Raw genomic sequence first — 18,286 nt, 5'->3', positions numbered from 1 at the left:
AGGAAAAGTTAGGTATGATGATCACCATGAGTTGTTATACATGTCAGGCATTTTATAATGTCAAGTTAGCAAGTTTTTTTTTTAAGTGTCAGCTTATAGTCATAATATATGACATACTTTAATGTGAATATCAGTGCTGATGTGCAAAGGTAGACATGCTACTAAAGTGTTAAGCTGTTTAGTGCAACCAGACAGAGGTAATCAAGCACACTCATCTTTCTCTCAATCTTATATGAAGTGCTGTATGGTCTGAATCTGTTTCTTTCTGTTATATAGCTTTGGGAAGTCCAAATCAATGTAGTAATTTGGTAAAATTCTAAACTGTTCTCTCTCTCATGTTGCATTGAACAGTCAATTCACTTTGCTGAATCAGTTTGTCAAATGGTTCATTATGTCATATAGTTCTGGAAAGTCCTATTATTATAGTGAATTGGTTTCACAGAAATGGTTATCTCTCATATAGCTTTGGCAAATCTGATTCATTCTAGCGAACATCAATTTTTCTCTCTTTCATAGCATTGAGATTTCTGATTCATTAAACCGGTTCACCACAAATTATTTTCTTTTTCACATGACATTGCAAAGTCTGATTCATTCTGATGAATCAGGTCATCATATGATTCATTCTCTCTCACATAGCGTAAGAAGTTTGATTCAGTCAAGTGAACTGGTTTGTCTTGAACAGTTCTATTTCATATTGTACAGTCCGATTCATTCCAGTGAACTGATTCCTCATAAACTGTTATTTCTCTCATATAATGTCCGGAAGGCCAGTTCATTCCAAATTATCTGTATCTCATGAATAGTGTTGGGAGGTCCAGTTACTTCTAGTGAATCGGTTTCTCTCTCTCATATAGCATTGAGTGTTAAGATTCATTATAGTGAATCGGTTTGTCATATCTGGTCGATAAAATCCATTGTAATGAATCTAATTCTCAAAATATTTTGTTAATCACTTTGTTTTTGACTTATAAAAAGTGTGATGTATGCAGTTTTTTTTTTATTTCTGTTTAAAGTAATTTCATTATTTCAAGTATGAAGTTTTTCAAGAAAAAATTGTTGTACTGACAAAAAGTTATTTTTCTTTCAGGTGCATTGAGCTAAGTGAATACTTGAACATAAACAGCTGGCTTCATTTCCCGCCAGAATTGATCATTTGTTCAAAAACACTCATTATTTGAAATGAAATGTTGAAGGACTACATAATAACATTAACTTATAACAGTCATATTAATAAATCTGACAATATATATTTGCTCTCATATTCATGCCAGAAAACTTATTTACAAACTTCTATAAAACAGTTTTCATATTTCATATGAGAGTGATTAGGTTGAGGGAGTGGATTCATCAGAGTTCACTGGATATTTCCTGTTTCTGATTGAGCTGAAAGTGGAAAAAGGGTTTTTGTGATTGACGTCCCAGCCTCCATTTCAACACTATGCATCATGATTAGCTCATGAATGTGTTAGGTTTAGCCTTGGTCATGTCTGTGGGGATGGTTTTTGGTGGATGGATGGGTGAAAGAAGGAAAACGGAAGGGTACTGAGATTTAATGAGATGCTGGAACAGTGGGGGAGATGGTTTTAATTACTGCTGAGAACTCATCCGGAGGGGTGGAGGAGATGTGTGTGTGTGTGTGTGTGTGTGTGTGTGTGCAGTGGCTTTGCTGTGTGTCTTGGGGTTGGAGTTCACACACTGCTACAGGAGCATGCTGAGATCCACTGCCTTTGATGCTCACTTCTCTGTGGTCTTTCTCCACTCTCTCCCACACTTTTTTCTTTTTAGCCCTGTCCTTCGTAGCCTGTCTCATTGTAACTGCACAAAACTTTGTTAAGGCCGTGGTTTGGACTAAGAGAAGAGACATAAAAAAGGCTTAACTTCAATGACCTCAGAGTTTCAGTAGGTACTTTATGTGGGACAAGAAGAAATCTATCCATAAGTACACTGTAAAAAATGGCTGTGAAATCTACAGTTATTTACTGTCGATTTCACAGTAACATTACTGTATAAGATTTTTACAGTAAAATATTGTAAAGTTTACAGTAAGACTGTAAAAATCACAGTAGTCCAAGCATTACAGTTGAAATCACAGTAGTCAATGCATTACTGTAAAAAAATCACAATTTAGCCACTATAGTACTGTAAATAGTAAAGTAAACTACTGTAATTTTCCTCTTTTTTTATCATATCTTTCTTTGTACCCCTTTCACATGGACGGCTCCAGATTATTGTTGTTCATAATTCATCACCGGAATATGATGTAAATACTCGATGGTGAGCTTTAAGTAAAAGTGTAATATTAATCAATTAAAATGTGTCATGTAACTTGTACTCTGATGCACCTGCTGCAGGTTTCTATTCCATACAATATATATTTTTTAAAGAATTCACATAAGATTCCAAGAATATTTTTTGTTTGTTTGTTTGTTTGTTTTGTGACTGTAAATGGGTGTTTGCGTGTAAATGGGTGTTAACAGGGCAATAAAATATTTGATAAGCCTTATCTTAAACTTCTCCAAAGTCTCCGCTGACATGGTCTAACAATATAGGCTTCATAAACGCATAATTTTTTGAGATATCATCCTCAGATTTGAACTGAAGCATGACCATTGGTTATAAGTTGCAATAGTATATTCACATAATTATGTATATTAATATTTAAATATTGTATACATTTAATAAATATAATCTTAATATTTGTTGTTTTTATTTTTGAGCTTATATATCTCTCAATATTAATAACATCTGATTAATTTTGAGTTTTGAACTTGAGCCAAAACTCTCAAGCTTTGTAAATATATGTTGGTTATGTGTCTAATCAGAATGACTTATGAGCAGCAGCCTTTTTATTGTGGGTAGTCTATGTCATGTGCATTACTTGCCAAAATTGGGGCTGTCTGGTTAACTCATAAATATGTACCATGGGATTTTTATTTTACAGACATCAGTGTTATATATATTTTTTTCTTCGGAAGCAGGCGAGATAAAGGTGCAAGTTTCCAGAGCTGTTTGGCGAAATCTAAGCGCCAGAGTGGGCGGAGTTTACCCAGTCTAGAACGATCTAGAATCTGTGGGGGAAAAAAGCGCGAAAGAGGCAGCAGCACTTGAATTTCTGACTCGTCGTCAGTGACAGACAAGTTCCGTTAATTCTCAAATCTAAGTTTCTTTACACACGGCTTTGTCTTGTATTTATTTTGTTTTCGTCTTTGTGTTGATTTCTTTAACTTTTTGCCTGAGAGGAATTCAGCGACAACGTTTCCGTGAGAGCTCCGACGGAGACGTCTTCGCAGCCGTTAACGTTAAGCTCCGTTAATAACAGACTATTACTCAAATTTACGTTTCTTTATACACGGATTTGTCTTTTGGTTGTAAAGTTATTTATTTTGTTTTCGTCTTTGTGTTGATATCTTTCACTTTTTGCCTGAGAGGAATTCAGCGAAAACGTTTCCGTGAGAGCTCCGACGGAGACGTTTTCACAGGCTTTAACGTTAATGTATTTTTCCCACCCGTGGCCTCTGCCGGAGTTTCCATCTTGGAATCGCGGATCCTTCACAGACTGCTTATCGGGACTTTCAGAAAATCAGTAAGTAACTTTACCATCACTACTTCGAGCAAAAAAAAAAAAAAAAAAAAAAGAAATAAAAAAAGAAAGTTCAGTGCCACACCCTTGTCAGGCTGTGGAAAGCCAACAGCCTGTAGAGAACCTTGCAGATTATTACCCTCTTTCTGTATATAATCAATTTGGTCTTAATCGTGTTGCTCTGCATCATTCTGTGTTTCAGAAGAATGAGTAATGGACTCCATTGAGAAGGCAATACAGGCCGTGCTACCACAGCTAGATGAAGCAAAGCTTGAAACTTTAGTCAATGAGTTGGTGAAAGTAGGTGTTGAAGGACCAGATGATCTACAGTTTATTCAAGAAGATGACATCAAACATCTGCTCACACCCATTCAGTGCAGAAAAATTATTCATTCCTTGAAAGGTGAGATTAGTTCTTTTAATTAACATATATTAGTTGATCCGCTACAATTAATAACTAAATAAATCCGCAATCATTCAATCATAATTTTGTAAAAAAAAAAAAAAAAAAAAAAGTGGTTATATGTGGATGTTAGTGTATACCTGGTCCAAGATTCTGTCCCCTTTGGTCAGGCAGGTGACATGTTGATAGAACTTGAGGAGTACAGATTGAGGTTAGAATTATTGAAATCCCCCACGGCAATAAATGCCCTTCTGGATGTGCAGTTTGCTGTTTGCTAATGGCAGTATATAAAGCCAAATTTGCTTTAAAAAAAAATAAAAAAAAATAAATAAAAGATGGTATATACGGGAAAAATAAAAACTATATTCTTGCCTCTGCAATGCTGTCTCTGCACTAGATACAGTTATTCCATGCAAAACTACAGACCCACAGCTTTCCAAAGAGCCTAATCACTTGATTATAGGCCCAAGTATGTAAGAACAGTGCAATACAGTACAGAAGGATAGTGGTCGCATTGCAATTGAAAACAGCATTTAATATATTGCCCATATTCCCCCATCCATGCAGATCACATAGTCATGCATTGCATTTGCTCTTTTTTTAAACACATTGAATCACATTGAACACATCAATGTTAACATGTAAAATAATTTTCTTGTTTGCCATCAGTTGACCTCAAATCACCCATCTAGGCTGATTAGTAATTGAGATGAAGCCATGACAACCATTTTTGAAATGACCCTTTTCCCAAGATCAGATTTAAATACATTTTAGTCTGTTATTTAGTATTTTTTATAGTTTGTTTATTTGAACTGTACCAGAATCCAAAAAAACAAAACAAAAAAACATTTTATATAAATTTTGTTGGTTTAACCCTATATTGACCTACCTATAAGGACTTGACGGCCACCATTTTGATTTTATTTTATTTTTTAAGTTTTAGTTTAAGTACATCTGATACTATTGTAAACCACTAAGAAACCTTTTGTTAGATTTTTTTTTTTAGGGTCAAACCTTATTTTCACCTGACTATTCTGTGCTTTCACAGTGTGTAATGCAGGTCCTTCAAATCCCCAGCTGAGCCCTTCATCGTCTGAGCCACTGTCAGTTGCCTATTCCAGCACATGCCCCATATCATCTATAAGTCCCATCTCTGCATGGGTGAACAGTTTTGAGGTGCCATGGAACAAAGTGAGGCTGACTCTTAGAAGAGCAGTAGATGCTGGTGAGAGGCCAGCTCCGGATGACCGCAGACACTTGATAAAAGTCACTGTTGATGCGATGAGAGAGCGTTCCTTGAACCCTACTCGCAGAGAGTGTGTGGTAGTGGCTAAAGCTATAACTCAAAAATATCCAAATAGCTTTTTAGACAAAAATGAAGAGGGGGAGCTAATTGGATGTGGGTATTTCAGCATTATAAATCAGCTCAAAACCAGAGTAGAATATTTGAATCGAGGCAACCCTCTTTCCCGTCTGAGGAAGCACAAACGCACCCAGAGAGATGATGAGGATGGTGATGATGACCAGCCAGCAGTAGCTACATGTGCAAGAATCGACAGTTATGGGTGTGTTCGTTGGCAGCCAGCGGACTATCCAGATGGGGAAACATCAGCATCATTAGAGGAAAAGAAGCTTGAGATGATTGATATATTCAGCCGAGAGGGACTAAAGGGCGCTGAGAGAGGAAGGGTAGAAGACCTAATGGCAATCACTTATGCCAAACAGCGGGAATACATCAACGCAAAGCCTTCCCCAAGCATTCTGGATGTGGGTAAAGAGTGGCCATTTCTCTTTTCACAGAAGTTTTTATTGTCACACTTCACCACTCTCACCAATGTTGAACTATACACAAGACTGAATGAAGATATGGACAAAAAGGGTAAAAGACTCCTGGATTTCTTCAGTAGTCAGATTACAAAGTGGAGGAAAGAAGTAAGAGCTGTTCTGAAGGAAGCCATAAAGAAGGACCGAGAAGGATCTGATGGCCTAGCAGCGATGCTTGTGATGTTGGCACACTTCAAAGAGCAAGAGGAGTCAATTTTTCTCATTGCTGATGTAAGTTCCTTAATTATTTAAATCTTTTATTTGGAGTTTTCAACAATTAATTGTCACATTTATTGTGGAAGAATCATTTTCCCTGATTAGAGTGAACCCCCCCCCCCCCCCCCCCCCCCTCAAATTGTTAATGCAGGTTGACGAACCTCCAGTTTTTCAAGTAAATACAGGTTTGTGTCAGGTTTATGTTATTGGTGGTTGAGCACTTTTTCCTTGATAGACCTCACCTCACAATATAACCCACATGGTGCAAGCTTCTATCTCAATTCCTGGGTAAATGCTTGGTAAAGTCACTGTTGTCCACTGTGAGCACAATATTTTAATTAAGAGAAAATTGATGTAGTGTTGTAATTGATAAAGATATTGTGGTACTTAGTTAATTTTTTGTGTAAACCTTTCACAAACCTTCAGAGCAAAAAAAAAAAAAGGACCATTGCTCATTGCTTCCTTATTAACAAATTTCAAAAAGCTTTTTCTATCCTAGAGATAATATACAGTCTACCTTGTTTCGAGTAACTCTTATCTTTGCTGGCATAGGAGACTACCACTCCCGCAGACGCAGAGGCCCAGCTGTCTCTCCCAGTCACTCCAAGGATCATCATGCTTGGTAAGTTTCACATTCAATGTTTACGAATCCTTTGAATGTATAGGGCACAAGCAAAGCAAAGTTTCTGGAAAACACTAGTGAATGTGTGTTGTGTCATTCTCTGCTTCTGCACCAGTCAGTAACAGCACAGTCACTCCAAAACTTAAGTTATGTGGAGTAATCTCTCATCTTTAGTAGCCACCTATAATGTCGTGATTGCTATTTCAGATTGCTTGCTATGCCTGTATCACTCATAGTTTTTCTATCACCAAACCAGTTATTGCTGCTTAAAGGATTAGTTCACCTCAAAATGAAAATTTCCTAATAATTTACTCTCACCCCAATGCCATCCAAGATATCCATCTCTTTCTTTCCTCAGTGGAAGAGAAATTAAGTCTGAGGAAAACATTTCTGGATTTTTCTTTGAATAATGTACTTCAATTGTAACCAACGTTTTGAAGTCCAAATCAATGCAGTTCAATTGTTAGGATTGAGCTGGGAACTACATCATCACATCGAAAGGTCGCGATCCATTTCGCCGACCATCTTTGTGTATTTCCACCGGCGATATCGAGCGCAACCTTTCGACATGTAGTTCCCAGCTCAATCCTAACAATTGTAGTTAAAAAGTATATAAATTATTATAATTTTTTTTTTTAGAAAATGACCAATCATTTCGCTAGATAAGACCCTAATCCTCAGCTGGGATCCTGCACAGCCCGTTGAAGCACTTCAAAGATCTTTGAAACTGCATTGATTTAGACTTCAAAACGTTGGTTACAATTGAAGTCCATTATTCGAAGAAAAATCCAGAAATGTTTTAATCAGACTTAATTTCTCTTCCACTGAGGAAAGAAAGACATGGATATCTTGGATGGCGTTGGGGTGAGTAAATTATTAGGAAATTTTTATTTTGAGGTGAACTAATCCTTTAAAGGAACACTCCACCGTTTTTTGAAATGGGGCTTATTCACATTATTTCCTGCATTTAGATAGGTGGGCAAATGCATTTTTGTGTCAGTGCATGCATTGTTTTAGTTTGATTGGGTCGGCGTTAGCTTAGCTTAGCACAATGAATGGAATCCTTTGTTGCCAGCTAGCATGGCCTGAGTAAAAGTGATCAAAAATTTTTTAAAAACCCACCTAATTACTTCTTGTGGCCTGTGTATTCACAACGAGTACAAATAGCGATCCAGATTAACACTAGGCGATTTCCTAGGCAGATATTGACTTGGGACTATATTATGGGGAAGCACAGGCGAAGCACTGCTGCTTAGGCGAAGCACTGCTACTTCGGCGCAGAGATATCATGCAACACATGAAAACATCAACTCTATGTGAATACAGGTATAATATGGGTCGATCTATACATGCGTCATGATTAAAATAATCACTTACTCTGTGGACAGCTGTCCATTTGGTCCATTCGACGTGGGGCGTTTTTTCCAGTTCACTTTGTCACACCGGAAAAAAAAATCGAGTACTGCAGAATGGATCAGCGCCGTGAAATCCTCTGTAGATGTGACACAACTTCGGGCACGCTCATCTTGATCTGACGTGTTGAGCCTGGTCATCAATGGCAAAAACATGTCCCACTCTCTACAGCACAGACACTCTATTTCCGTCGGCATAGATTGGCATATTCCCCCACATTCACACCACCAGTTCATGTTGGCTCTCATCCTCACGTCCTCAGGCTGTTGAGCGATCGCAACCTCCTCCTCCTGTCTATTTCCAAAGCACGCAGCTCGTCTTCTGTAAACTCTGGTTCAAATAGGTATGGTTCTGGTTCTTGACTGTCTGAGAAGTCACCCTCTTCGTCTCTCTCAAAATCAGCCATGTTCATCGCCATTCGTGTACTGTAAGGAAAATAGCCAGGCAGCTACTATTCACGCCGGTATGTTGACGGAAGTCGTGGGATTTCATGTGTTGCGTGATATCTCTGCGCCGAAGTAGCAGTGCTTCGCCTAAGGTAATTAGGTGGGTTTTTTTTTTTTTTTTTGATCACTTTTACTCAGGCCATGCTAGCTGGCAACAAAGGATTCCATTCATTGTGCTAAGCTAAGCTAACGCCGACCCAGTCAAACTAAAACAATGCATGCACTGACACAAAAATGCATTTGCCCACCTATCTAAATGTAGGAAATAATGTGAATAAGCCCTATTTCAAAAAAAGGAGTGTTCCTTTAAAGGGTTAGTTCAGCCAAAAATAAAAATTATGTCATTAATGACTCACCCTCATGTCGTTCCAAACCCATAAGACCTCTTCGTAACACAGTTTAAGATATTTTAGGTTTAGTCCGAGAGCTTTCTGACCCTCCATTGAGAATGTATGTACGGTATACTGTCAACGTCCAGAGAGGTAATAAAAACATCATCAAAGTAGTCCATGTGACATCAGAGGGTCCGTTAGAATTTGTTGAAGCATCGAATATACATTTTGCTACAAAAATAACAAAAATTACGACTTTATTCAGCATTTTCTTCTCTTCCGGGTCTGTTGTGAGCGCGTTCATAACACTGCAGTGACGCCCCTGACGTACAATGCTGCTGACGTGTTTTCTTTGTTATTGGTTGCACCAGAAAACACGTCAGCAGGGTCGTACGTCAACAGTCGCGTTCACAACAGACACGGAAGAGAAGACAATCCTGAATAAAGTCGTAGTTTTTGCTATTTTTGGACCAAAATGTATTTTCGATGCTTCAAAAAATTCTAACTGACCATCTGATGTCACACGGACTACTTTGATGATGTTTTTATTACCTTTCTGGACATGGACAGTAGACCGTACACACAGCTTCAATGGAGGGACTGAGAGCTCTCGGACTAAACCTAAAATATCTTAAACTGTGTTCCGAAAATAAAAGGAGGTCTTATGGGTTTGGAACGACATGAGGGTGAGTCATTAATGACATAATTTTCATTTTTGGCTGAACTAACCCTTTAATGCATTGCTTCGAAGATATGTATGCTCCTTGCCCTGTTTTTACAATAATTTATGTGGAGAAAATCTTTTATAGAATGTATTACTATGAAATATAATTTGTGATGACTCTTGTCTTTACTAAGGAGAGACAATCCTGACTGCAAAAAAATGGATGCTGTCGATCGAGGGGAGGGTCGTAATCCCACCTGGTGCTCACATGGCAGACTTCACCACTGCCTTGGCCGCTCTCTTCGCCTGTTACTATGTATTCAACCTAGAGTATCAGGTGGAAGCCAGCACAACACTGGAGTTTGTTCAGAGGTATTTTTTATCTTAAATAGTTTGATTACAGTGTAAAAGCAAATTGACAATTGAAAAGCTGTTCAAAATCATCTTCTCCCTTTAAAATTAGGGGGGGTGAACTGACACTGGTCTCACGGTTCGGTTCGATTACGATTATCATGTCATCGATTCAGTTCAATTCGATATCTCAATGCATCGCGATGCACCGCATACTCAATTTGACATTTTTCTTCAAAAGTGATGAGTGCGCGTGTGTGTGCTCGCCTGTTGAAACAGTGACATTCCAGTTGGGAGTAAAGCTTGTTTATGCCATTAAGAAAAGAAAAATCTTTCATATAAATTGTTTTAAAGAAATATTCATTTAAAAGCAGCGTTTATTAATCGGTGTATTATGTTACCATTAAAGATGCACGCATCAACCGTCGCTGAGTCCGCTGTTGAAGGTAACTATCATCCATTTATAATCACGCATAACAACACAGAATAATAGTAATTTGACCATCGGGTGCGGATACTTAAGTCAGAGAAAATTGTTGGGGCGGGTGGATGATTTATTTTTGGCTGTGGATTCAGCGTTGGAGCTCGTCCGTGCATCTCTAAAAGCAATCAGACTCTGCCAGGCGTTAACAGCTCGGGGTGAAAACGGCTAACGTGGTTTATCAAGTTAGTGGTATTACCTCCTGCATATTCTATTTGTGCGTGACATGAGCGCACAAAGTGCGTCTTCTTCAGGATGTGCTTACCAGGTTGTTCATAAAAGCTGAAATGTGCCCAGATGTAGGCTTTAAAAGTAGTTGGAGCATCTTTAATTACTCGCACTCGCGTCTCGCCTCCCTCTGCCATTGTATGCTACCGCGACAAATGACGTCAGAAAAGTGTCAGTACATTATAATCTGTTATGGTCTATTACTGAAACGATACCGTATCGTCCTCATCTGCATCGTAGAAACGATAAATTTTGACACCCCTATTTAAAATGTTATGTAATTGGGCTGGGCGATATGGCTGAAAACTGTATCACAATATAAGTGTTTCATATTGGTCGATATCGATAATTATTGATATTTTTATGACCTATTTAAAATAAGGACCAGGAGAAAAATATATTACATTTAAACATTTTTATTTTAAACTTAAAGGATTAGTTCACCTCAAAATGAAAATTTCTTTCTTTCTTCAGTGGAAAAGAAATTAAGTTTTTTGAGGAAACAATAGCAACCAACTGAGTTAGTTGCCATTTGAAGTCCATTAAATTAAAAAAAAAATCCTGAAATGTTTTCCTCAAACTTATTTTCTATCGAATAAAGAAAGACGTGAATATCTTGGATGGCATTGGGGTGAGTAAATGATTAGGAAATTTTCATTTTGGGGTGAACTAATCCTTTAACCTTCCTCTGATTCATAGGTGTGATTGGCAAAGGACAAAAAAGCAGGAAAATATAATTCGCACCTATCATGACGCAGTGACAGCACGTGTGATTATTCCAGTAGTTAGGACATCGCACAAGATTTGTGTTAACACAGAACACATTTCATCACTGGATAGTGTTTGTCGTTTATTTAAAGTGTGGTTTATGTCAGCTGAATGTGCTGAACGCTTTTCAGAGAAGATAAGGCAACGTTATTTTAGTACAATTCACACCCAACAGTAATTCAGGGAAAAAAATCTCGGAATGCTTCACCTGAAACTTCGGTCTTCCGACCTATCATTGTGTCAGTTCTCAATTGATTTTGATGGTAATATCAATTTTAATTAATATGCGCGAAGAAGGGAGAGAGAGCAAGACAGTTTGAAGACTGTGAGAGTGTGCGCGCGATGCCGGAGGAGGGGCTCTCTTTCTCTCTCTGCTCGTTCTCTCAGTAACATGCGCTTGCCTGTCAGAATTGGCGCAGCAGTCAGTCATCTTATCTACATCACTCACCGATCAAACAAGGCTTTCCACTTATCACTCCACGTCAGTTCTGTTATTGAAGAATCCAACACAAGACAACAATATGGTGCAACTAAACTGTTACATGATTGGCTGGTAGTGTGTTACTCCCTATGTTGCTAGGTTACCAGTGAGTGAGTGCCTTTGTTCATGCAAAGAAAAAAAAAATCGAACGTTTTATCAAACGCATTTTTTATTGATATTGATTACATGTCTATCGCGATACATATTGTTAATGTTTTATGGCCCAGCCCTATTATGTAAAGTATCTGAGTATCTAAATAGTGTAGGTTGAAGCCTCCTTACAATTTGAATGCTTTAGGACTGTTGGGCATGTACACACTATATTTTTTACATAAAACCTTTTGGGAGTAATTAAGCTCTTAATTCTTCATTTTTTTTTTTTCAGGCCATCTGATGTTGAGAATATATCTTCTGGTTGAAGAATTGTAGCTTGTTCAGGAGGTTCTCTGTTGTTTTCCACGTCTCAGATCTTTAAAGGAGTATGGTGTTAATGCTTGAGTCGAATAGCCGTAGTTTGGTCTTGAGTGTCAAATGCAGCTCTTGCCTTGCCCATTCTTGTGGTTAACCATCAAGCTGGCCAGTGTCTTTCTGTTTGCACTTTGGTCGTTGTGCTAATGTGGAGACCTGTCTCAGCTGACTTCTGTTCTACCCCTCTCAGTTTCTCTTACATTTGTTGGTGTTTTTGGGACAGTAATGTGATATAATCTGCAAAGTCTAGGTCGTCCAGTTGTGTAAATGGGGTCCATTGGATCCCATTGCGCCTGTTGTCAGTGGCTTGCAGCATGATCTAGTCGGCTGCATGATCTAGTCGGCCGCATGATCTAGTCGTCCTTCGAAGAGGAATGGTAATCGAGAAAGTAGACAGCCTTGACTAACTCCTGTTGAGATGTGAAATGCCTCTGTCAGCTGGCCTTTATGTATGATTCTACATTGCTCACTGCACTTACAGTTATTCATTAATGTGCGCATATTGTCCCATCCCCTAATTCCTATACTCATGTTCATAGGTTTTTAGTCAGGATTAATCCTGACTCCAACAAGTGCACTGCCAAGGAGCAGATGAGCAAGACGACTGGGAGAGTGGTGAAGCGGAAGACTTCATACATGAACCCCCATGTAATCTCCTTCATCAGGGACTTCACGGAGTTCTATTTGCTAACTGACTAGATACAGGTGAGGTTCTGATAATAGCTTTAATAATAATTATAATACAATTAATAATATAGGTATCTGTGGGTTTAATATAATTAATCATAATTTGATAATAATAATAATAATTATTAGGAATGCACCAATACTGGTATCGATATCGGGCCGATACTAAGCTCAATGTTCTCGTACTCGTAAAAATGATTTTTTTTACTCCGATACCAACAACCGATACCAGGCGTGTAAATAGTGTTTGTGTTTAGAAAAAGAAACACTGACAACAGAGGGTATAATGGGGATAAAAAAGGCAGTATATGAAGTAAATCTATCTTACTAGTGAAATATTAAACGAAATATAGTAACACACATTGCTTTGGTGCGCGAGCTGATAAGAGAAAAACGTGCTGTGGCTTGAGCGTGCAGCGGGACAGACGCGTGAGCTAATTGAGCGCATCCATTTATCCAAACGTCATTGGAAAGTTTGTAGTTCAGTCAGATGTATATGGCAAAGAAAGTCAAACAAGACAATGTAGCTTATCAACGTTAACTGACGAGAGAGAGAGACTTGTTGATTGCTCTTGATTGACTAAATCATATATGTAAGTAAAACATAAACTGTTACCTTATTTATTAGGGCTGGGTAAAAAAATATAGATTTTTTTTATTTTAATTGATTCTCATTTTTGCAAAACTGATACTGATTCTTAAACATTTTCATCGAGACATCAGTAGCTATATTACTAATATCAGTGATACACGCCTTCATTCATAAAAATATTCCATTAACATATAGGGCTGGGTAGGGGTGGGTACCGAAAGCTGGTATTAAACGGGCCCCGGGGCTGAATTTTGAAAGACCGCTGTATCGATAAGCTCGGACGTTATCGGTTATGCTGTTGGTACTTGGAAAAATACACGTAATGTTATTATTGCTATAAAGACGTTTTATTTCGCCAACCTTTTCTATATACCATAATATTAAACCATTTGTCTGTGATGCATTTTTGCTATTCGCAGTCCGAGACAGAGAGATCTCCACAGTGCGCACATGACAGCCCTAATGAGTGACGTTGGAGGACAGAACTAAACATTCAAACATAGCCTGGTTACACTTCAGATTTGTGATTACTCTGATTTTATTTTAGATTTTGGCTTCCAAAGATTATAATAATAATATATTTGAGGTAAAACCATTAAAAACTATAGCTGCATTCTGTATAGCGCAACTTAATTCCCTTTGCAGCAGTAGGCTACGCTCTCATTTTTCCCTAAAACTTAAACGTAACGACAGAATCAGATTCAGCATTCAGTGATTGTTGTAAAATGCAGTCTAGCTACTGTTGCTAAATTGTGGAGACGCGTTTAATAATAAAAAGAGCTATTAATAGCACAAAAATATGCTCATGAGATGCTGTTCCCAAGGTGGCGCACGCAACGAGATGAGCAAATTATACTTTCAGTTTCATGTGCACATCTAAACTAGCAAATGTACACAAAAATATGTCTAAAATGGACGTAGGTATGGAAATAGTTGTCAGAAAATATAGCGCATCAGTCGCCTATTAGATCTGCACTCGGTCTTAAAGGGTCAGTGTCTAATAAACATGCTGACGATTGCACCATTACTGTGAATTAAACAAAAAAAAGGCTTAAATGAATAACTTCAGCTTTAATAAGCATTAATCTATCTATGATAAACGATGCAGCGTTATTTTACATTTGATTGCTTTACTAGAATTCTGTTTAGACCATACCTGAACAGTAGTAGACCTTCCTGAAATGAAAGCACTGTGTAGGCCTATATAATGTGTATCTTTGTTAATTGTTTATCTCTTGTTATGTATATATATAATATATATATATATATATATATATATATATATATATATATATATATATATATATATAATATTTATCAAAGAGTACCGACAAGAATACCGTTAAAGTATCGGATCGATCGATCGAAGCCGTATCGGTAAGAGTAGTAATACCATTATAACCTTAACGATTCAGATATTCCAATTCGATTTCGATTCGCAAGCTTTCGATTCTTGATTTTAAATTAATAATAAGAAATTAAGAGCCACAAACCTGTATATTAAACTCTTTTTATTTTAGGTACACTTGGGTATATTAAAACAGAACCCAACTCTATATTTCAAATGAATAGAGAGGATTTTTATGCAAGTCAGAACAGTCGCTTGCCTTGATCAAACATGATCAGGTTATTTTATGTTTAAGATTTAACATGCATAAAATCTCACAGCATTAGCTGTAACATGGAGGCTGCAAGCCTATGAACAGTGTAGGAAAACTAATACCGGCTTTTGGGTGATAGATAAATATCAGGGTCTGAATTGCGTTTCATTATTCAGTTAAAAGAAAATTATTAACTCACCCTCCATTTCTCTCAGCCGCCAAAACGAATTTTTGTCCCGCCAAAGCCATTTGAATGGTGTGATGTAGATGACTGCTGCACTTGTGACAGGGCGCATGTTACTGATAGAACGAGCAGAGAGCCCTGGCCGCGCATGCACTCTCACAGTCGTCAAACTGTCTTGCTCTCTCTCGCTCCCTCAGGCATGTTCCTGTGGCTCAGTGGTGTAGAGCATTGCGTTAGCAGCGCAAAAGGTTATGGGTTCAATTCCCAGGGGAACACATGTTAGGAAATAAATGTTAGCCTGAATGCACTGCAAGTCGCTTTGGATAAAAGCATCTGCTAAATGCTTAAATGTAAATCTAAATATTAATCAAAATCAATTGAGAATTGACATGATGGTAAAAGATCGGAAGACCGAAGTTCATGTCGAGCATTCAGAGATTTTGTTTCCCCTGAATTACCGCTGGGTGTGAATTGTGCTAAAGAAAACGTTGCCTTATGTACTCTGAAAATTGTTCTGCATCACCTGAAATATAAACACTTTCAATAAACAAACAAAAAACTATCCAGTGATGAAATGTTTCCTGTGTTGACAAAAATCTTGTGCAATGTCCTAAACTCCCGGGATAATAAAGCGCGTGCCATAGTCCGCTACTGACACGTCCGATTCTCGAACTAATGACTTATTTGAACCGATTACATTTAATGAATGGTTAAAACAACTGATCTGTCCAACACTGAACTCGCGAGTCGTCTGAATCGGTGTATAACAAATTGGTAACACTTTACAATATGGTTCGATTTATTAAACTGGTTAACTACATTAGTTAACATTAACTAATAATAAACTGCACTTCTACAGCATTTATTAATTTTTCTAAATGTTAATTTCACTATTTACTAGTAGCCTACATTATTAAAATAAAAAGTTGTATTTGTTAAAAGAACACTCCACTTTTTTTGGAAATTTTACAACTCCCCCAGAGTTAAACAGTTTAGTTTTACCATTTTCGAAACCATTCAGCTGATCTAATGTGTTTTCTTCTTTAATTTCAGGGCTCCAACTAGGATTCTAGGTCTCCAAGGTCAGGGCATGCAAGAGGCCATAGTGGCAGGGGAAGTTTATTTTCCTTTCTGTTTTAAATGTTCATGCAAATGTTAAATTTTTTTTTTTTTTTTTTAAATGTTCAATGTTTTATTTTATTTCAGTATTGCCATAGTGTTATTTATTACTCTTTAGAATGTGGTAATAATCAGTTATTTAAAAAGCTTCAAAGTAGTTAAATATTTTGACCGTGTTGTATCAATTTGTGTTATTGTTCTGCCATAGCAACCAGTCATGTGGAACTAGTGAATGAACTAGTAACAGTTTGCTCTGTAACTTTACAAAACTTGTAATGAAATAGCCTCGTTTTGTAAAATTTTCTTAAGTCAGTAATTAAATTTAGCAACAGTAGAATACGCAGATAATAGACTTCACGCCATTAAAAATTACAAACACAGAATGTTCGTTAACTTTGGATGGCATAATGGCATGTTGTCCAGTGTCAATTATCCCTTTATGTTGTACCTGTTTTGTCATTCCTGTTCACCAAATGTTTTTAAATAAATAACTGTTAACAATTTTCTTATTGTCTGCAGTTGATTGCAGGGTTTAAGAATATGGGTGATTCTTTTAATGATGGCTAATATTAAGTCACAGTGATACAGTATTTAAATTGTACAGTGAGAAACTGAATTTACAGTGATTAACTGTTATCTACTGCTTATAGTACAGTATTGCATACAATACATAAAAACAGTGCTTAACTGTTTTTTGTATGTAAATACAACTAAAATCACAGTGTTTCATTGTTTTTTTTATTTTACAGTGAATACACAAAATACTGTAAATGGAAGTACAGTACCCTTACTGTAAAACGTATTCACAGTAACTTACTGGCAACAATTAGCCAGTAAGTTACTGTAAATACAACTAAAATCACAGTATTTAATTGTTTTTGATTTCACAGTGTATACATAAAATACTGTAAATGGAAGTACAGTACCCTTACTGTAAAACATATTCACAGTAACTTACTGGCAACAATTAGCCAGTAAGTTACTGTAAATACAACTAAAATCACAGTATTTAATTGTTTTTGATTTCACAGTGTATACATAAAATACTGTAAATAGAATTACAGTACCCTTACTGTAAAACGTGTTCACAGTAACTTACTGGCTAATTGTTGCCAGTAAGTTACTGTAAATTTTACGGTAAATTTTTTACAGTGTATCCATAAGTAAAAAATAAAAAATAAAAAAAATTGTTATATCCCTGACCAGCACTTCATGGGACACTGGTTTTCTTAACTACACACATAAACTGCACAATAAGCTCTTTATAGTAAAAAACAAAAAAGGTTTCTCAGACTTTTAGAATGTTCTTCACTCTAATAATTTTTCTCATATTTACAGTCCGAACAGAACAAGTTGATGATAGTTGCCGAATTGCAGATTTGCAGATTTTAGTAGACAGATTTATTAGAAAATCGTAAAGTGTATGATGGTCAGAGACTCAATTTTTCAGCTTCAGACTCTGATTCCATTCAGTCGGAACACATTGTTTTCACTTGTCATGCGACTCCTAGCAACAAGGTAACACATTTCTGCTTAAGTTTTTGTGATCAGAACAACTTTAAAGTCTGGTAGTGTATGATTCTCAGTTGTTTAGTGTATGATGGTCAGTTTTTCCTCTGTGACTGTTTACAAGGTCAGTAAGTGTATGTAATCCAGTGTCGTGTGGTGTATTCCAAACCTTAGGGACGAAAAAAAAGTTCCTCTAAGGTATCGAAATGAAGTAAAAAAAATTAAATTCTGGTAAATATTTTTGCTGGTGAAAAACATGGCTATAGGCTACTGCCAGTGCTAACTATCTATACGCCATCCTGAAAATGCTGATA

General features: G+C 37.0%; 1 protein-coding gene across 1 annotated transcript; it reads left to right on the top strand.

Annotated features, from left to right (window-relative positions):
* Positions 1-3,796: 3,796 nt before the first annotated feature.
* LOC128018121 (uncharacterized) lies at positions 3,797-17,612 on the top strand. The gene is made up of 6 exons (XM_052603493.1): positions 3,797-3,986; positions 5,035-6,041; positions 6,579-6,648; positions 9,698-9,875; positions 12,820-12,985; positions 16,398-17,612. The coding sequence occupies exons 1-5, from the start codon at positions 3,797-3,799 to the stop codon at positions 12,977-12,979; spliced, it is 1,605 nt and encodes a 534-aa protein (XP_052459453.1). The 3' UTR covers positions 12,980-12,985; positions 16,398-17,612.
* Positions 17,613-18,286: the final 674 nt, after the last annotated feature.

The sequence above is a fragment of the Carassius gibelio genome, chromosome A8, assembly GCF_023724105.1.
Source record: "Carassius gibelio isolate Cgi1373 ecotype wild population from Czech Republic chromosome A8, carGib1.2-hapl.c, whole genome shotgun sequence".
Classification (NCBI taxonomy): Eukaryota; Metazoa; Chordata; class Actinopteri; order Cypriniformes; family Cyprinidae; genus Carassius; species Carassius gibelio.
This window is presented reverse-complemented; position numbering and strand designations above follow the sequence as displayed.

Coding starts and splice junctions, on each gene's coding strand:
- LOC128018121 (XM_052603493.1), top strand. CDS start 3,797: ATGGACTCCATTGAGAAGGCAATACAGGCCGTGCTACCACAGCTAGAT. Junction 6,042..6,578: donor CAATTTTTCTCATTGCTGAT/GTAAGTTCCTTA, acceptor TTGCTGGCATAG/GAGACTACCACTCCCGCAGA. Junction 6,649..9,697: donor TCCAAGGATCATCATGCTTG/GTAAGTTTCACA, acceptor GTCTTTACTAAG/GAGAGACAATCCTGACTGCA.